Source organism: Anastrepha ludens, chromosome 5 (assembly GCF_028408465.1).
Source record: "Anastrepha ludens isolate Willacy chromosome 5, idAnaLude1.1, whole genome shotgun sequence".
Taxonomy (NCBI): domain Eukaryota; kingdom Metazoa; phylum Arthropoda; class Insecta; order Diptera; family Tephritidae; genus Anastrepha; species Anastrepha ludens.
In genome coordinates, this window is record NC_071501.1 from 4371856 (window position 1) to 4387011 (window position 15156).

The window sequence follows — 15156 nt, forward strand, 5'->3', positions numbered from 1 at the left end:
ATTTTATATTTTTATTTTTCTTTGCAAAGACATTTGTGTACTTTCTTCGGCACAGTTTCCAAGAAAACCAGCTCCAATATAAGCAAAGAAGAAAAGCGCTAAAAAAAGCAATTAAAAACAGTAAACGCCGGTGTTTCCTCCAGCTATGCGACGATTCCGATAATGATACTTGGGGCCTTGGGTACAGGCTTGTTATGAAAAAACTTAAAGTATTTCAGCCACTTCCAACAACATGCCCAGCTACTCTACGTAATGTAGTAGAAACCCTCTTCCCCGTGCAAGACACTATACGAGACTACAAATTGGTAAGACTCGGTGAAGGCGACCAAAATGTGCAGTTAACAAACAAAGAAGAACTCCTGATGAGCATAAAACGGATAAAAAATAATAAAGCTCCAGGCCCGGATGGAATCCCCAACGAGGCCTTAAAAGTAGCAATTCAAAGTCGTACCGACATTTTTGTAGATCTCTACAATACATGTCTAAAGGAAGGTGCATTTCCAACCCAGTGGAAGCTGCAGAAACTGGTTTTAATTCCAAAAGGATCTAAGCCTGCGGAAAATCCTTCAGGCTACCGACCCCTGTGCATGCTCGACACCGCAGGGAAAATCCTGATAGAGGATGTAGGCGGTCTATCACCCCGATAATTCGGATTCCGGAAAGCCCGTTCAACCACAGATACTGTATCTGCAGTCAAAACCATTGCACAGAAGGCGATTGAAGGTACTCGATGGCCATACGGTAGCAAGGAGTACTGCCTAATTACGACGCTGGACGTTAAGTATGCCTTCAATACGGCGAATTAGAGCAAAATTCTAATCGCGCTGGATAGTTTCCACATTCCAATGTAAATTCATAGGATTGTCGCCAGTTACCTTCTGATAGAACCTTGCGTTATAAAACTGATGCTGGTGTAAGAGAGTACAAAATAACTGGCGGAGTTCCACAAGGCTCAGTCCTCGGTCCTTTGTTATGGAACGTTATGTACGATGGAGTTTTGCGTCTCAATCTAGCTCTAGGGTCACAAATTGTAGGATTTGCTCACGACATAGCTGTTGTGGTCGTGGCTAAATCACTACATCAAGCCGAAGAAGCATGCACCCAAGCTGTTGACATGGTAAAGGAATAGTTGTGCAACAGTGGTCTACCTCTTGCGGACCATAAAACTGAAGTAGTATTAATTAGCAGCAGGAAGATTGTGGAGTCAGCCAACATAATGGTGGGCGATCATGGCATAGGATCGAAGCCATTCATTAAGTACCTAGGAGTAATAATCGACCGTAGGCTTAATTTCAAAGAGCACTTGGCGTACGCGAGCAGCAGGGCAGCAGAAGCAGTAACTGCGCTAAAGCGAATAATGATGGCCCTAGGCAAAACTATAGGAGACTACTCAACTCTGTTGTCTCATCGATTATGCTGTATGCAGCTCCAGCATGGGCGGAAGCCACAAATTGCACCTCATATGTGAAGTGCATGAAATCAGTGTACCGATTAAGTGCCCTCAGAGTGTGCTGCGCGTTTCGAACTGTATCGGAAGACGCCATTATGGTTATAGCAGGACTACTCCCAATCAACCTAGTGGCAACAGAGTATGCTGAAATTTACAAAATAAAAGCTACTTCAGAACGGGTGACAATACGCAAGAGAGCGTAGCCTGCGTTCATGGCAGGAGAAATGGAGATTGTCCCTCAACGGACGCTGGACGTACCGTTTGATTCCCACAATTTCCAAATGGGTTAAACGTGAACATGGACAGTTAGATTACTATCTGACCTAAATACTGACAGGATATGGGTGCTTTAGATCCTACTTATATAGGTTTAAGCACGAAGACGACCCGTACTGTTCTCATTGTGCACCAACTGCAGAAGACGCAAAACATGTTTTGTTTGTCTGCCCGCGATTTGCGTTCGAAAGGGAGGAACTAAGTACTAGGGTGGGGAAGCCAATTACGGCTGATAACCTAGTCAATATTATGATAGAGTCCGAAGAACATTGGTCCGCTGTATGTAATATGGCAAAAATTGTAATCTCCAAACTGCGTCGCGCTGAACAGCAGCGCAAATCTTCATGAAGAGGCAATAGGCCGCTCCTCCTCCCGTAAAGTACTACTTAACGGTTGTCCCGCGGGAGGGAAACGGAGCTGGGGTGGGTTTTTAGTGGGTGAGCCGAAAGGCAAGTCTCACACTTTTCGGCTTTCAATGCCGCCTCCATAAAAAAATAAAAAAAAAACTTTCTTCATCCTCCGAGGATGTGGTCTTCCTCAAAGCTTCTGCGCCATACGTTAGGACGGACATGATGAGAGCCTTATAAAGTGTTATTTTTCTTCGTCGAGAGAGGACTTTACTACTTAATTGCCTACTTAGTACAAAATAGCTCTTATTGTAGTACTTTATCAGCGCATTTATTAATATCTGTTTATTTTTTATGTGTAATTATGTACAAAAACTTTTTTTGTTTTAAAACCCATATCAAATAATACCACAAAGGTTTCTCATAGCTAAAATATACTTTCGTAATTTAAATATTAATATATATATTAGATAATTTATGGTGAGGTACTAACTCAAAAATAAATAATTTCATTTATTGTAATTAGGTTCTACGAAATAAAACGGTCCTAATATATTCACTATCCCTTTTTGTTATGTATTTAATAACATAAAATAATCGCTTTAATTAACAGCCAATAAAAATTAGCACAAGTCTGTTATTTAACAGCTCTCAAATTTATGTACTGTTAATAACAGTTGAAAATGTTGACTAACATAATCTGTTGACTATATTAACAATAATGTTAGAGCGCTGCGATTTTCGTACAGTGCGCCTAAGGATATGCACCTTATTTCAGTATGTTGTCTGCGGTTAACATAGAAGAATACGTGTTGCCAGCATGTCGAATTATATTCTACCAGGAGAATTAAGAACCAAAAAATACCAAATAAGCGTTTTTGATTTTTTTTCTAAGCGTTTTTGATTTTTTTTAAATTGGTTTATTTAAATTTTGTGAGTTTGATAATATTGTCTACAATTTCATTGTATTTTCGTTTATAAAAAATAAAGTTAAAAATTGCATAGGTGCTATGAAACAACAATTAAATAATTGTAAAGTAAGCTAAAATGCAGTGGCATAAACGAAAATTAAAATGGCAAACATTTTAAAGCAATAAAGGCGTGCACATGTATTATACAATGTCTACGACTGAGCACAGTTATTTACCATACAAGAAAAATTGTATATATAAACCTAAAATTTCTTCAGAAGTTCAAGTATAACCTATATTTGGGAGTAAGCTAAAATTAGACCAGGAGGACAAAACTGCACTTTGCACTTGGAATGTATGCATCTGTGTTTCAAGCGGAGGTGTATGCAGTTTAAGAAGTGATGAACTTTGTTGTGGAAAACCGATGGAGAGGCAGATATTTATGTGTCTGCAGCGACAGCCAAGCTGCGCTTATGGGCTCAGACAGCCCTCCAACCACATCAGGGGTAGTCAAGTCCTGTAAATCCAGGCTGAACTATGTCGGTAGACACAATAGCCTGATGCTAACATGGGCTCCGGGACACGTGGGTATCGTGACTCCTTAGCTAAGCTTCTTTGGCCCAGAGCCCGTTTTGCCACTCCCTTCTGCGGCCATCAAAGCCACGGTTAGCAAATGGGTTACTACAACCCACAAGCGAGCTTGACCGGCTGAGAGAAGCTTCAGATGGACTAAACTGATGTTATCTGTCACGACCAATCGACTGTCGCAAACCTTCCTGTCATTAAGCAGAAGGGAGTACAGATGGCTGGTTGGACTGATGACGGGCCACTTTCTATGTGCGAAACGCATGGAAAGGATGGACATCTCAGACAGTGTACTCTGCCCAGCTTGTGAAGAGGAGGATGAGACTGTGGATCACTTCCTGTGCGTCTGCCCCGCCTTCGCTCGAATCAGGTTTGAGGTCTTTGGCACTGATGTGCTAAGAAGATTTAAAGAAAATTAAAAGGCAATCCAAGTGCAGTACAATGGACTCAATTAATGCCTGAGTGCCGCACTTGCTAGTTGTGGCGACACAAAACAAAAAAAAAAAGCTCAAATTAAAGGTTTTAAATAAAAAGCATTTTAATGTTTAATTTAGTCTCATTTCTGTCGCGATCAATGTACTTCTTCGCAAATTCCAAACGCTTTTTCGTTTTTTTTTTTAGTTATTAGCGACTTAATTCGTGGAGTTCGCCCATTATCCCTAGCAGCTCTAAAAGTTCTTCGCACAGTTTTATCACAAGCGATTATTCTGCTAATCTTTGCGAGATTCTCATTAATTTCTGGGGCAGAAATGCCTGTCTCTCGCTTGATTTTTCTTATACTAAAGGTCTTATCGCAGGATTTCAATTTTTCAAGCCTTCTTGATCGCTGTCCTAAATGTAACGAATTCCTGTGAAAAATGCTGGGGATGCTTTAAATGCTTCTTTTTGTAGAATTTGATAACTCTTTCAGCGTTTTTTCTTCATTTTGAAAAATTTATTTTTAAATATTAAATATAATTTTTCTTTCCTCCAAAGTAGTTTCTTTTCACTTTCTACCCATAATTTGAACCACTTCTCGTAATCTTGAAACCATCGAATTCTACTAACAGTATGAATTCTAAATTCTATCAACAGGAATGGCGCCTTTGCAAGCCTGTTACGATTTAAAATTCTGCATACTTATGAGATGTGAATTCAACACAGTTCATATTGAGATGTTGAATTATTTCTTTCAAGAGAAAGCTAAGTGTTTATGTGTATTAAAAATGAGTTTTTGAATCTGCGATAAAATATTTTCTTTTTTTTTTGGAGTTTTTGTTGGAAAAAAATTGGATTTCCGAATACTTTTGCGAGGCATTTGAATTACAATCTTTAAGTGCTCCACTCACCTTACAAACTCCATCCACGCACATTGCACGCTGCCGATAATTTGAGCGATAATATTCAGCTGGGTGAAAGCAGGGTGTACCGTCAATGACCGAAGAGTTCAGTGTCGCAAAGTATTTCATGCCCACTGGCTTGCAGTTGAGTTCGCATTCGGCATCCTCTGGCAGTAAAGAAATATAAAAAAGCGTGTTTTAGAAGCTTATCAGTGAATACACAGAAGTGTGGCTTTTGAATATTTATACCCAGCATTTGAGCAAAATATCATTGGGTGTTATACAAAACTCTTGATTGTTTGGGCCGTTCTGCGTAAGGTTAAAATTTTGGGTTTTTTTGCCTCAATTTCTTCTGAGGATCGTCTTGTAAAACACGCTGCAAAATATGACTATACACTGTTTCTAAATCATTGGACAATGCGAAAAATCGTAAGACAGGCAGGTAATAAACTACCATGGCAATGATTTGCACGCAATAAAAAGTAATGGTTTCCTTAAATACGAGGCTTGTTTTTAAAGTAAGTATCGTTTTGACAAAAAAAAAAAACAAGTAAATAATTTATTCACTTCAAAGGCCATACTCTGCTCTACTTTTCTACATAATTCCCATTATTATTGAGGCATTTATCGTATCTTGGGACCAGCTTTTGTATGCCATCGGCAAAGAAGATTGCCGCCTGATTAGACAACAACTGCTTCACATGTTGGCACCCAGCGTGAACACAATTTCCGATAATTTAAACGTTCGGACACAATTTCCTAAAGAACACTCCTTGAGACAGCAGGAAACTTTTCAGCTAAGGACAGAATCGTGAATCGTATATTCTCTTTCACTTTACAGTCCACTTTCTGAATCAGTTCATCGGTAATGACTGAAGGTCTCCCACTTCGTTCCTCAACATGAATATTTGTGCGGCCATCTTTAAAAGCCCTAACCCATTTACGCACCATTCTATCACTCATTATGTTTTCCCCATACACTTCACTGTTTTAGTGATGAATGTCAACTGATTTGAAGCCTTAAGCACAGAGAAGCCGTATTACAGCACGTACTTCGCAGTGCGCGGGAGTCTCAATAGGTGGAGGCTTTTTTAAATCACGTAAACAAATGTAGACTCGATCGGATGATTCCGTACTGGCATCCGTGGCTTCCCAACAGATGTGGCTACACGACGCGCATGCACTAAACGGCGACCACAGCGCTGCGGCGGCGTAATTTAAAAACGGTACTTACTTTAAAGACACGCCTCGTAGAAGATAAAGAATTAAGTTTAGAAAAGCAAATGTACGCTGCAACCTAACTGGTTTTTTTCCATATCATTGATATCCTAAAACCTACTAGTTTTGCTCTGAGAACTACTTAGAAACCGGAATGCCTTTAGTGAACTCACAAAAGAGTAGATGCAAAGTCAGTTATACACAGCCCACGAAAAAATATAACTCCTCAACATTTTGACAAGTTTTAACTTTTTAATTAAAATTATTATTATTTCTTTAAATTAAAGTTTTCAAGTCTCAAACATTACACTCAATTTATAAAAACTAATTTTCATCCAAGCAGCCGCCGTGCCCAAAAAGTTGGTACGTGACTATCATTCGGAGCTGCGTGGGTTCGAATATACGTGTAGGCAACAGCAAAATGATAGAACAAGTTTTCTCTAACAGATTTTATCCAGTCTAATTTTCTACCCCAGTAAATCCCAATGTATTGAACTGTCTATCCGCCGTTGCGTTGTCGTACGCCAAGCGCTGTTTTTGCTTGTTTTTCGGGACATCTTAGAGGCGGTCATACTTCCGCATCGAAATCACAGCTTAAAATGGGACATGCTCAGAAATTCAACATCTCGATTATGCTGACGTCGCTTGCGTCCTGGAACACAAAATACTGAACTGCATAGAGGAGTCACTAGAGAAAAGTGCAATGGCTTAAAAATTAACTGCGGCAAAACAAAAATTTTAAGTTTATCTAGCAATTCAAAAACAACTGTAAATATTTCAGGTGTTCCAGTGTTAACTAATTTACATAACTTGGTAGCGAGGTTGCAGCTTTTGGTGGTACGGGTACGAGCCTCCAGGTTTTATTAAATCGCTGCCTGGGAAACATTCTCCGTGTTTGTTGGCCTAACACATTAGCCTACGCAAAAACGAAAAAATCATTGCCCGAAAGGCATTGGCGTGGAATATTCTTGCGAATGCTGGTCACAAGCCTGGTAAACCAAGCGAAATTTGAAGGCGTACAGTTGAAAGGGAAGCTAGAAGCTTCGGCAAGACCGAATCAAAGCATATTGCCAATAATCGCACAAGTCCCACGAGAGATTGTGGACCGGAAGAAGAGACGAAAAATTTCTGAAACCCACTGCTTTTTAGAAACAAGCTTCGGAATCATTTTACCAATTGTTAAGTACTATTTTCTGCCTCTTGCCTTTTTCGCCCATTAGATTAAATTTTTCGTCTTTGTTTTTAACTTTTTCCCTTTCTCTCATGTTTTAAAGGCTTGGGTGGTTGGTTGGTTTAAGCGGTGATTCTTCCGCACCTTTTTGTTGCCACGTCCTCGTTACCAACTTGTTTACCAGTTATTTACAGCATGACTATATCCAGTCTGTGCGGTTCAGGAACCTTATCAGGTTGTTGACATCTAAGCCAGACAGCTGTTCCAGACTCTCGAACAGCGGTTTACCCAGGGTTAACATTCTGTCCTTCCATAGGGCAGGGCATTCGCAGAGGAAATGGAAGATTGTTTCCTTTTTCTCCGGTTGTTTACAACTGTGACAGTATGTATTTTGTGAGGGATGCACATTTTGGCTGCTTGTTCTCCCACAGACCAAAAGCCAGTTATGACTGCCGTTAGTCTCCAGGCGCTCCGGCGATTCATGTTTATCAATGTTGACGATTGCTTGAGGTTGTAGGTGGGCCATAACGTTCTGCTAATTTTGCAGTTCGTCTGGAGAAACCATCTACAATCTGCGATTCGGAGGTATTTTAGAGAAATTGTACTCTTGACTGCACCTAATGGTGTGAATACCGATTCTGCAGGAGCGTTATTCATGGCAGATCCCCCTCTTGCCAGTTCATCAGCTTTTTCGTTACCTTCTATGCTCCGGTGTCCCGGGACCCAAATTAAGGTTACTCTGTGGTTTTCACCCAAGTTGGTGAGGCTACTCCTACTTTGCTCCACCACTTTAGAGGTTGTTATAGTCGCGTCCACCGCCTGGATTGCGGCTTGGCTATCCGAAAGAATAGCAATATTACCCTTAAAAGAGAAATCTGCGATTAGTAACCTATAGGCTTCCCCAATTGCTAGTACTTCCGCTTGGAAGACGCTGCTGGTATTAGGGAGACGCACAGATTTTTCAATTCCAAGTATATGAGAATATATACCAGCTCCAACACCACAATCCATTTTACTGCCATCTGTATAGACTGTAGTGTCGAACTTGTGTAGTGGGAATCCCTTATTCCATTCTTTCCAAGACGAAAAGAGATTGACAAAATGTCTACTGAATGTTACCATCGGGACGATTTAGTCATGTAGTCAGTCCTCTTCGAGGTATACTGGGTTTGTCGCAGTAATAGACTGGCATGGCCATGAGCTCTTTCCTTCCAGCGACCCGTTTCATTTAAACTAAATGCACTCATTGCTGCCAATCTCTTGATATGTAGATCTACCAGAATAACGTGTGTCAGAGCGTTCAGGGCATCCCTAGGACATGGTTTGATTGCACCGACTATTATTGCACAGACTGATCTTTGTATTCTGCCAAGTAATTTGATGTTGTATTCTCTATATAGAGCTTTCCACTAAACTACCGAGCCATACGTTGAAATTGGTCGTATAACCGCCTTACACAACCATAATGTATACTTGGGTTGAAGACCCCATCTACTTCCTAGCATACGTTTGCAGGCATATAAAGCAATTTCTGCCTTCCTTACCCGTTCTTCAATGTTTAATTTCCAGCTAAGTTTGGAGTCCAGAATTACCCCTAAGTACTTTGCACTGGGTGAAGGTGAGAGGGTTTGTCCGTTAATGCTTGCTAGAGTAAAAATTGGTACCTTACATCTGATCGTAAATAGCATGAGTTCTGTTTTACGCGCGTTCAAATTTAGGCCACAGCCTGTAGCCCAAGAGATAAGCTCGCTTAGCACCCTTTGAATGATCTCACTGATCGTATTGGGGCACAGTCCTGATGCCATTAACACCACATCATCAGCGTTCGCGACCACTTTTACCCCACCTCCATTAAGTTGTGTTAAGATTTTACTAATAACGCATAACCAGAGGAGTGGAGATAATACTCCCCCCTGTGGAGGGCCCCTGTGGACTCTTTTTGTTATGTTGATATTACCCATATTAGCTCTAATTATCCTGGTTTCTAGCGTAGAGATGATCCAATTGCTGATACAATTTTCCACCCCTAAGTCTATTAACGCCCGTTGGATAGCATCAGTGCTAACGTTATTAAGTGCGCCTTCTATCTCAAGAAAAGCAGCCATGGTGTACTGTTTGCTTGCTAGAGACCCCTCTATTGTTCGGATTACCTCGTGAAGCGCTGTCTCCGTCCATTTGCCTTTGAGGTAAGCATGTTGTGCAATTGATATACTAGAGCTCTCCAGCGAGCTTCTAATGTGTATGTGTAAAAGCCGGTCAAATGTTTTTAAAAGAAAAGACGACAGACTAATTGGCCTAAAGGTTTCCTCTTAAAAATAATTTTTAGAATCACAATTTCAATATATTGTTGTCTTTTTTATACCCAGTTCTGAAATATAGCCAAAGGTTGTTGTGTTGTAAAGGGTGGTTAGATTTCAAGGCCCGATGTTAAATGTGAACCGCACCTAAACATTAAGTTTTTTTCTGCATTTCATTCGACATTTTTCAATTTAAGACTAACTCAATTTGAATTATGGAAAGACACAGAATCGAGCAACGCGTTAAAGTTATTCAGGCTTATTATGAAAACGGGCGTTCAAATCAAAATGCATATCGCGCACTTCGATGAAATCATCTTCAGTGATGACGCACATTTTCACCTCAGTGGATTCGTCAATAAGCAAAATTGCCGCATTTGGCCGAAAAGCCAATGCACCCACAAAGAGTGACAGTTTGGTGCGGTTTGTGGGCCGGCGGCATCATTGGGTCGTATTTTTTCCAAAATGAGACCGGTCAGGCAGTTACTGTGAATAGTGTTCGCTATCGTGAGATGATAACGAACTTTTTATGGCCCGAATCGGTAGATATGGATGTGGACGCTATGTGGTTTCAACAGAACGGTGCCACTTGTCTCACAGCTAACGAAACAATGGCTCCTTTGCGCGAAAAATTTGATGGCCGAATAATCTCACGTCGCGGCGATGTCAATTGGCCGCCAAGATCATGTGATTTGACACCGTCGGACTTCTTTCTTTGGAGTTATTTGAAAGAAAAAGTATACGTCGATAAGTCAGCAACAATTCAAGAGCTAAAGAATGAGATAATTCGGCACATTAACGGCATAGAACCTCAATTATGCCTCAGCGTCATCGAAAATTTGGACATCGGATGGAGGTGTGCCGCCGAGGCCACGGCGGCCATTTGGCCAATATTTTGTTCCATACGTAATTGAGCCATACCAATATTATCATAATAAAGAGAAATTACAATAATTTCCTAAAAAAATTGTATTTTATTTAAAATCAACACCGGCCCTTGAAACTTAACCACCCTTTATAACAATAAATAAATGAAATAAAAAAAACATAAAAAAATTTACTCTTTTTACAAACACAGCACAGTCATCTAGTTTATCTCCATAGACAGTTGCTTGCTTACTAAATTACATATACATTTACCACATACCTGAAGGCCAGGTAGCTAGTAATAATCTCTTTAAAATAACATTATTTTCTCTCACTTACTAACCTTTAATATATGGCTCCCACGTGTATTTCTGTCCCTGAAAATCGACCTCATTGAAAGCTGCACATTGCACGGCGCGAAAATCAGCCAACGCAGCAGGGCAAGGCTATGAACAGACCAAAGGAAATTTACTTGTAATATATGCAGATGCATTTACCGTTACTTATGTACATTATTGCTGAGTAAACAAATGCGTTTTAATTATACTATAGAATATATACATATCCTCATATGTGTGTGAGGAAATCAGCGGTACACGACCGCCCCAAATACCTGCTCGTTGCAGATGTGATAACGCTTGTAGACGCCAATGCAGGCCTTACTGATATAACGTTTGCCAGTTGAGGAGTTGCTGTAAAGAAAACAAAACGTAAAGAATGAGAAAATTAAGTGGGTCGAGAAATAGAGTAGCAGCTACTTGCAAAAAAAATAAAAAATAAACTGGAAGTCAGTGCAAAGTGCGGGAATAAGTACAGAATTAAGTGCATTCGTATGTATGTATGAGTATATTACATGTGTATATTTATATATGCATGTATGCAATAATGTACACACACGAACAAAGAAACCTTGAAAATCCGCGTATGCATAAAATACGCAATTTTAATTGAGCTGAACTCGGAATGAACTTCAACGCTACGCGCACAATTTTTGTGTGAGTCAAAATCGAGTTTGCTCACAGCTCATTGTCTCGCTCGTAAGGCATTTATTTATTATTTTATAGCTTCATAGTTATTCCTCTACTTTCAATTGACCCATTGACGCACACACAAATACATAAATACATGCACCCGCAGATTTCGCAACACTCACGCACTAGAAAACCTCAGAATCTGGCATAAATTTGCGCTTGGAAACCGTGGATGTCGCAGAAAAATTAAAAATGTACCAACAAATATAAAAAAATACATATAGATGAATGCAAGTATGTATTTATATAAGTATATATGTATAGATATTTGGAATAAGGGATGCACGTCGGGGTTTTTGGACGAGCTTTTCCTACAATTTTCCACAAATGAAGGTATCTGGAGTTTAATGACCAACTTTTCCATTTCACTCGACAGTTTGCTATTAACTGCCGAGTTGCGAGCATTTTATTCATTAATCATTTAATGATTCATACCCCGAACCAGTGACCAACTGAATGGTTGGCACACACAAACCCACTCCGCTAACGGCGAGCGAACAGAAACAAAAATAGACACACAAATACTTTACGACAAAACTTATCAACTTGTTTATGGTACCATCCCAATAGACGAAAGGGCAATGAAACTGAAGAATTCGCAGTAACCAGAAACAGCAAACGAGGCGCCAGCGATTATGAGAAGAATTTATAAAAAAAAATTAAATAAGCACAAACAGACAACAGCTTAAAAATTGTATACTGAATGCCAATTTGATTAGTGGACGCCTAAGTAGCTGTACTCATGCCATAAGCACATGTTCATATATGTGTGCATACATACATACATACATGCGTGCATTTATAGACATACTTATAAACACTTGCATGCATCCATTTTGCGTTGCGCATACGCCCTGGAATCATGAAAACGCCACAGTGCCAGGCGCTGCTGTGGAAAAGGCACTAATTTACCATGTAAAAAACAGAAGAAAAAAACAGAACAAAAAAAAATAAAAAAATATTCGCGCAAATGTACCTAAAGTTCCACAGCAGCTTCACTAACTATTTCGTTTCCTTCCCCTCGCTTCGGTTTCCTTTCCTTCCTTCCTCGATTTCTATGCAATTAATAAAAAATTTTGTACTTGCGCATAGTTTTTGTTTTTTTGCATATTTCTTGCTCGCATTTTCCGCTTATTTGTTTGGCGTTTTTGTTTATTTTGTTTCGCATTTTACTTTGGTCTTACGCTCTGCAGAATGTCAAGTGTAATTGAAATTGAAATTGAAACTGACTGCGGACAGCCGACTGCCATCTTCAGCTGTTCGGTCACAGCTGGTCACTGCTGACACAAATTTTTCTCAATTTTATTTTTATTAGACGTAATTGGTGGGAATGTAAATTCAAAGCGAAATGAATATGAGAATCGTAGCAAAACTGCTAACAAGTTTTTGATTAAGAAGAACTGGAGTATATTAGTATATGGATTTAGGGTTTGATCAGGGGAAAAAATCATTTTTCTTAAAAAACGTTCAGCATGAAATTCTTAGTAATCACAAATTAAATTTTAAAGTTAAGCGGTTACATACGTCCAGAATTTTCAAAAAATCAATTTTTTTCGGTATTTCGAAAGTATCTTAAGAATATACTGTGAAATTTTCATACGTAAATTCCCAATATTATAGCTCCTACAGCTCATTAACTAGGTAGAGAGCTATCCGCGCGATTCTGTACCTCAAACTTTAAACTCGTTTTTCTCGAAACTACTTTTTCCGACACGGTCTGCATGATAACTCATACAGGTTTTAATATTTTTTTATGCGGTTTTTTAATATTCGAAAGTGTTTTCTCCATTGTCCGGATTTTTGATATTTTTATTAAAAAATTTTAAAAACATAATTAAAGTGTGACATTTATGACGCGAAACGCATACTTTTTTTTTAAATGCCGTAAATTGCAATTTTTTTCTAAATTTAAAAATCCGGCTCGACAAACTATAACTACAAATAAATTTTATAAGATTTTTTTACTTTTTATAGATCCATCAACATATCAAGGATAAATGATGCAGACCGTGGAGCAACTTTTTTTTCATTGTACGTTGTTTCTCGAGATTTTTTATATACTAATTTTTGTTTTTTATAAAGTCTAAGTACCAATGAACAATCTATAAATTTTTTTTTATTTCTATTGTTATCTCTTCTAAAAACAGTTTTCTTTTAGCGCAGTTTTGCTGGACGTATGTAACCCCTTAAGTTCATGTACGAAGCTTTGAAAATTATAAAAAATACAACAGAAATACACTGATACAACGCCACCCGTTTAGGGTTATAATAACCGTCCCATCAAACAGATCCATGCAAACGACAGTGAAGAACTTCGAGGCTAAATATTTACTATGCAATATTTTTATGGCAGTGAGGCAACCCATGTGTCGAAGGATCAAAATAATAACAGCCGCAGGTACTTCAGTTCAAATGAGACCAATTAGTCCAATTCAAGTGCACAAATTACAAATCTCTTAGTGTTAAGAATCTTACACAAAGATCGTGGTCTCAAACAAAATAGAGAAGTAATGCCTCGATTCGAAGCCGGTTTAACTCGCACCAGTAGCGGGAATCAATGTATAGAATAATCCGCAAATTAAAAAGAACACCAAAGAATTTTTGAAATATTCAGAATTTATTTAACTTAATTTATGATTGATAGGGTGCAAGACTACCTATTGCCTGTTCGCTGCTTAAAGCTGTACGAATGCGTTCACTGTGCTGCCTGTAAGCAAATTGCAAGCAAATAGAAAACAGGTCGTTATCCGGCAGTGCTGCATCTTTGTCGCAGACAACAATTAAAAGAAAAGATCAGTGATCCCCAAATACCGAAAGCTTTTGGCTTCAACGTTGCCGCCAGCCTTGAAATAGTCAAGGATTGCTAATGTAAACAGATTTTTCAGTTAATTTTAATAAATTTTTCATTAAACTACAACTCATTCTCATACAAAAACCATGGAAATCCTGGTTTCATACTTTGCGTAAATTAAAAAACAGGTCAAATAATCTTTTATCAGAACTTCAAGCTTTTTAATTAGAGTTTTTTTCATGTACGCAGTTTTATAGTCCATTCAATTATTTTCTTTAACATAAAAAGTATCGAGCATTCGTTATATGGAAAAAATACAGAAGACCGCAACCAAGTAAAAATTGTCAAAACTCAATGAGATGTTTCGCCCACCTTAAACTTACACTTTAATATCTATAATACCAAAGCTCAAAGTAGGACTTTAATATTTCCAATAAATAGTTTTTAACAAAGAATTTTCACTAAGAAAATATTTAAGGGGTTAGGGGTAGTCAGAGGTCCGCAAAAATTATGATTTTCAATAACTTTTTTTTGAGTCAATTGCTTTATTTTACAAAAATAACAACATAGCATTAATACATCATGTTTCGACTTGACTTTAGCAAAATTTAAAAAAAACACTAATAATTGTAAAAGTTATCGCTCTTTGTGTGTAGCCCGTTTCTCCAGAAGTCCCTTGCGATGATCATCACAAGTCCTTAGAGATTAGAAGAGAAATTAGTTTAATAGATAATCGTGTGCCTGATCGAAGCTTTTTTTGTTTTTTAAAATTAACAATATGGCGGCCTCAGGAGTTGTTTTTCAGATTTTCGAGAAAAAACCGACAATTAATTGTTTAAAAAAACGAAATTTTTGAAAAAAAGCCTTCGATCAGGCACGAATTGTTTATATTT

General features: G+C 38.5%; 1 protein-coding gene across 3 annotated transcripts in view; it reads right to left on the reverse strand.

Annotated features, from left to right (window-relative positions):
- Positions 1–15156, reverse strand: part of LOC128864203 (thrombospondin type-1 domain-containing protein 4) — a 203148-nt gene that overhangs the window by 62762 nt on the left and 125230 nt on the right. For all 3 annotated transcript variants that reach the window (XM_054103760.1, XM_054103765.1, XM_054103761.1), the window contains 3 exons: positions 11055–11133; positions 10785–10887; positions 4898–5055 (listed from right to left, as the gene is read on the reverse strand). In XM_054103760.1, coding sequence (XP_053959735.1) covers positions 4898–5055; positions 10785–10887; positions 11055–11133 — 340 coding nt within the window. The remainder of the gene's footprint in view (positions 1–4897; positions 5056–10784; positions 10888–11054; positions 11134–15156) is intronic.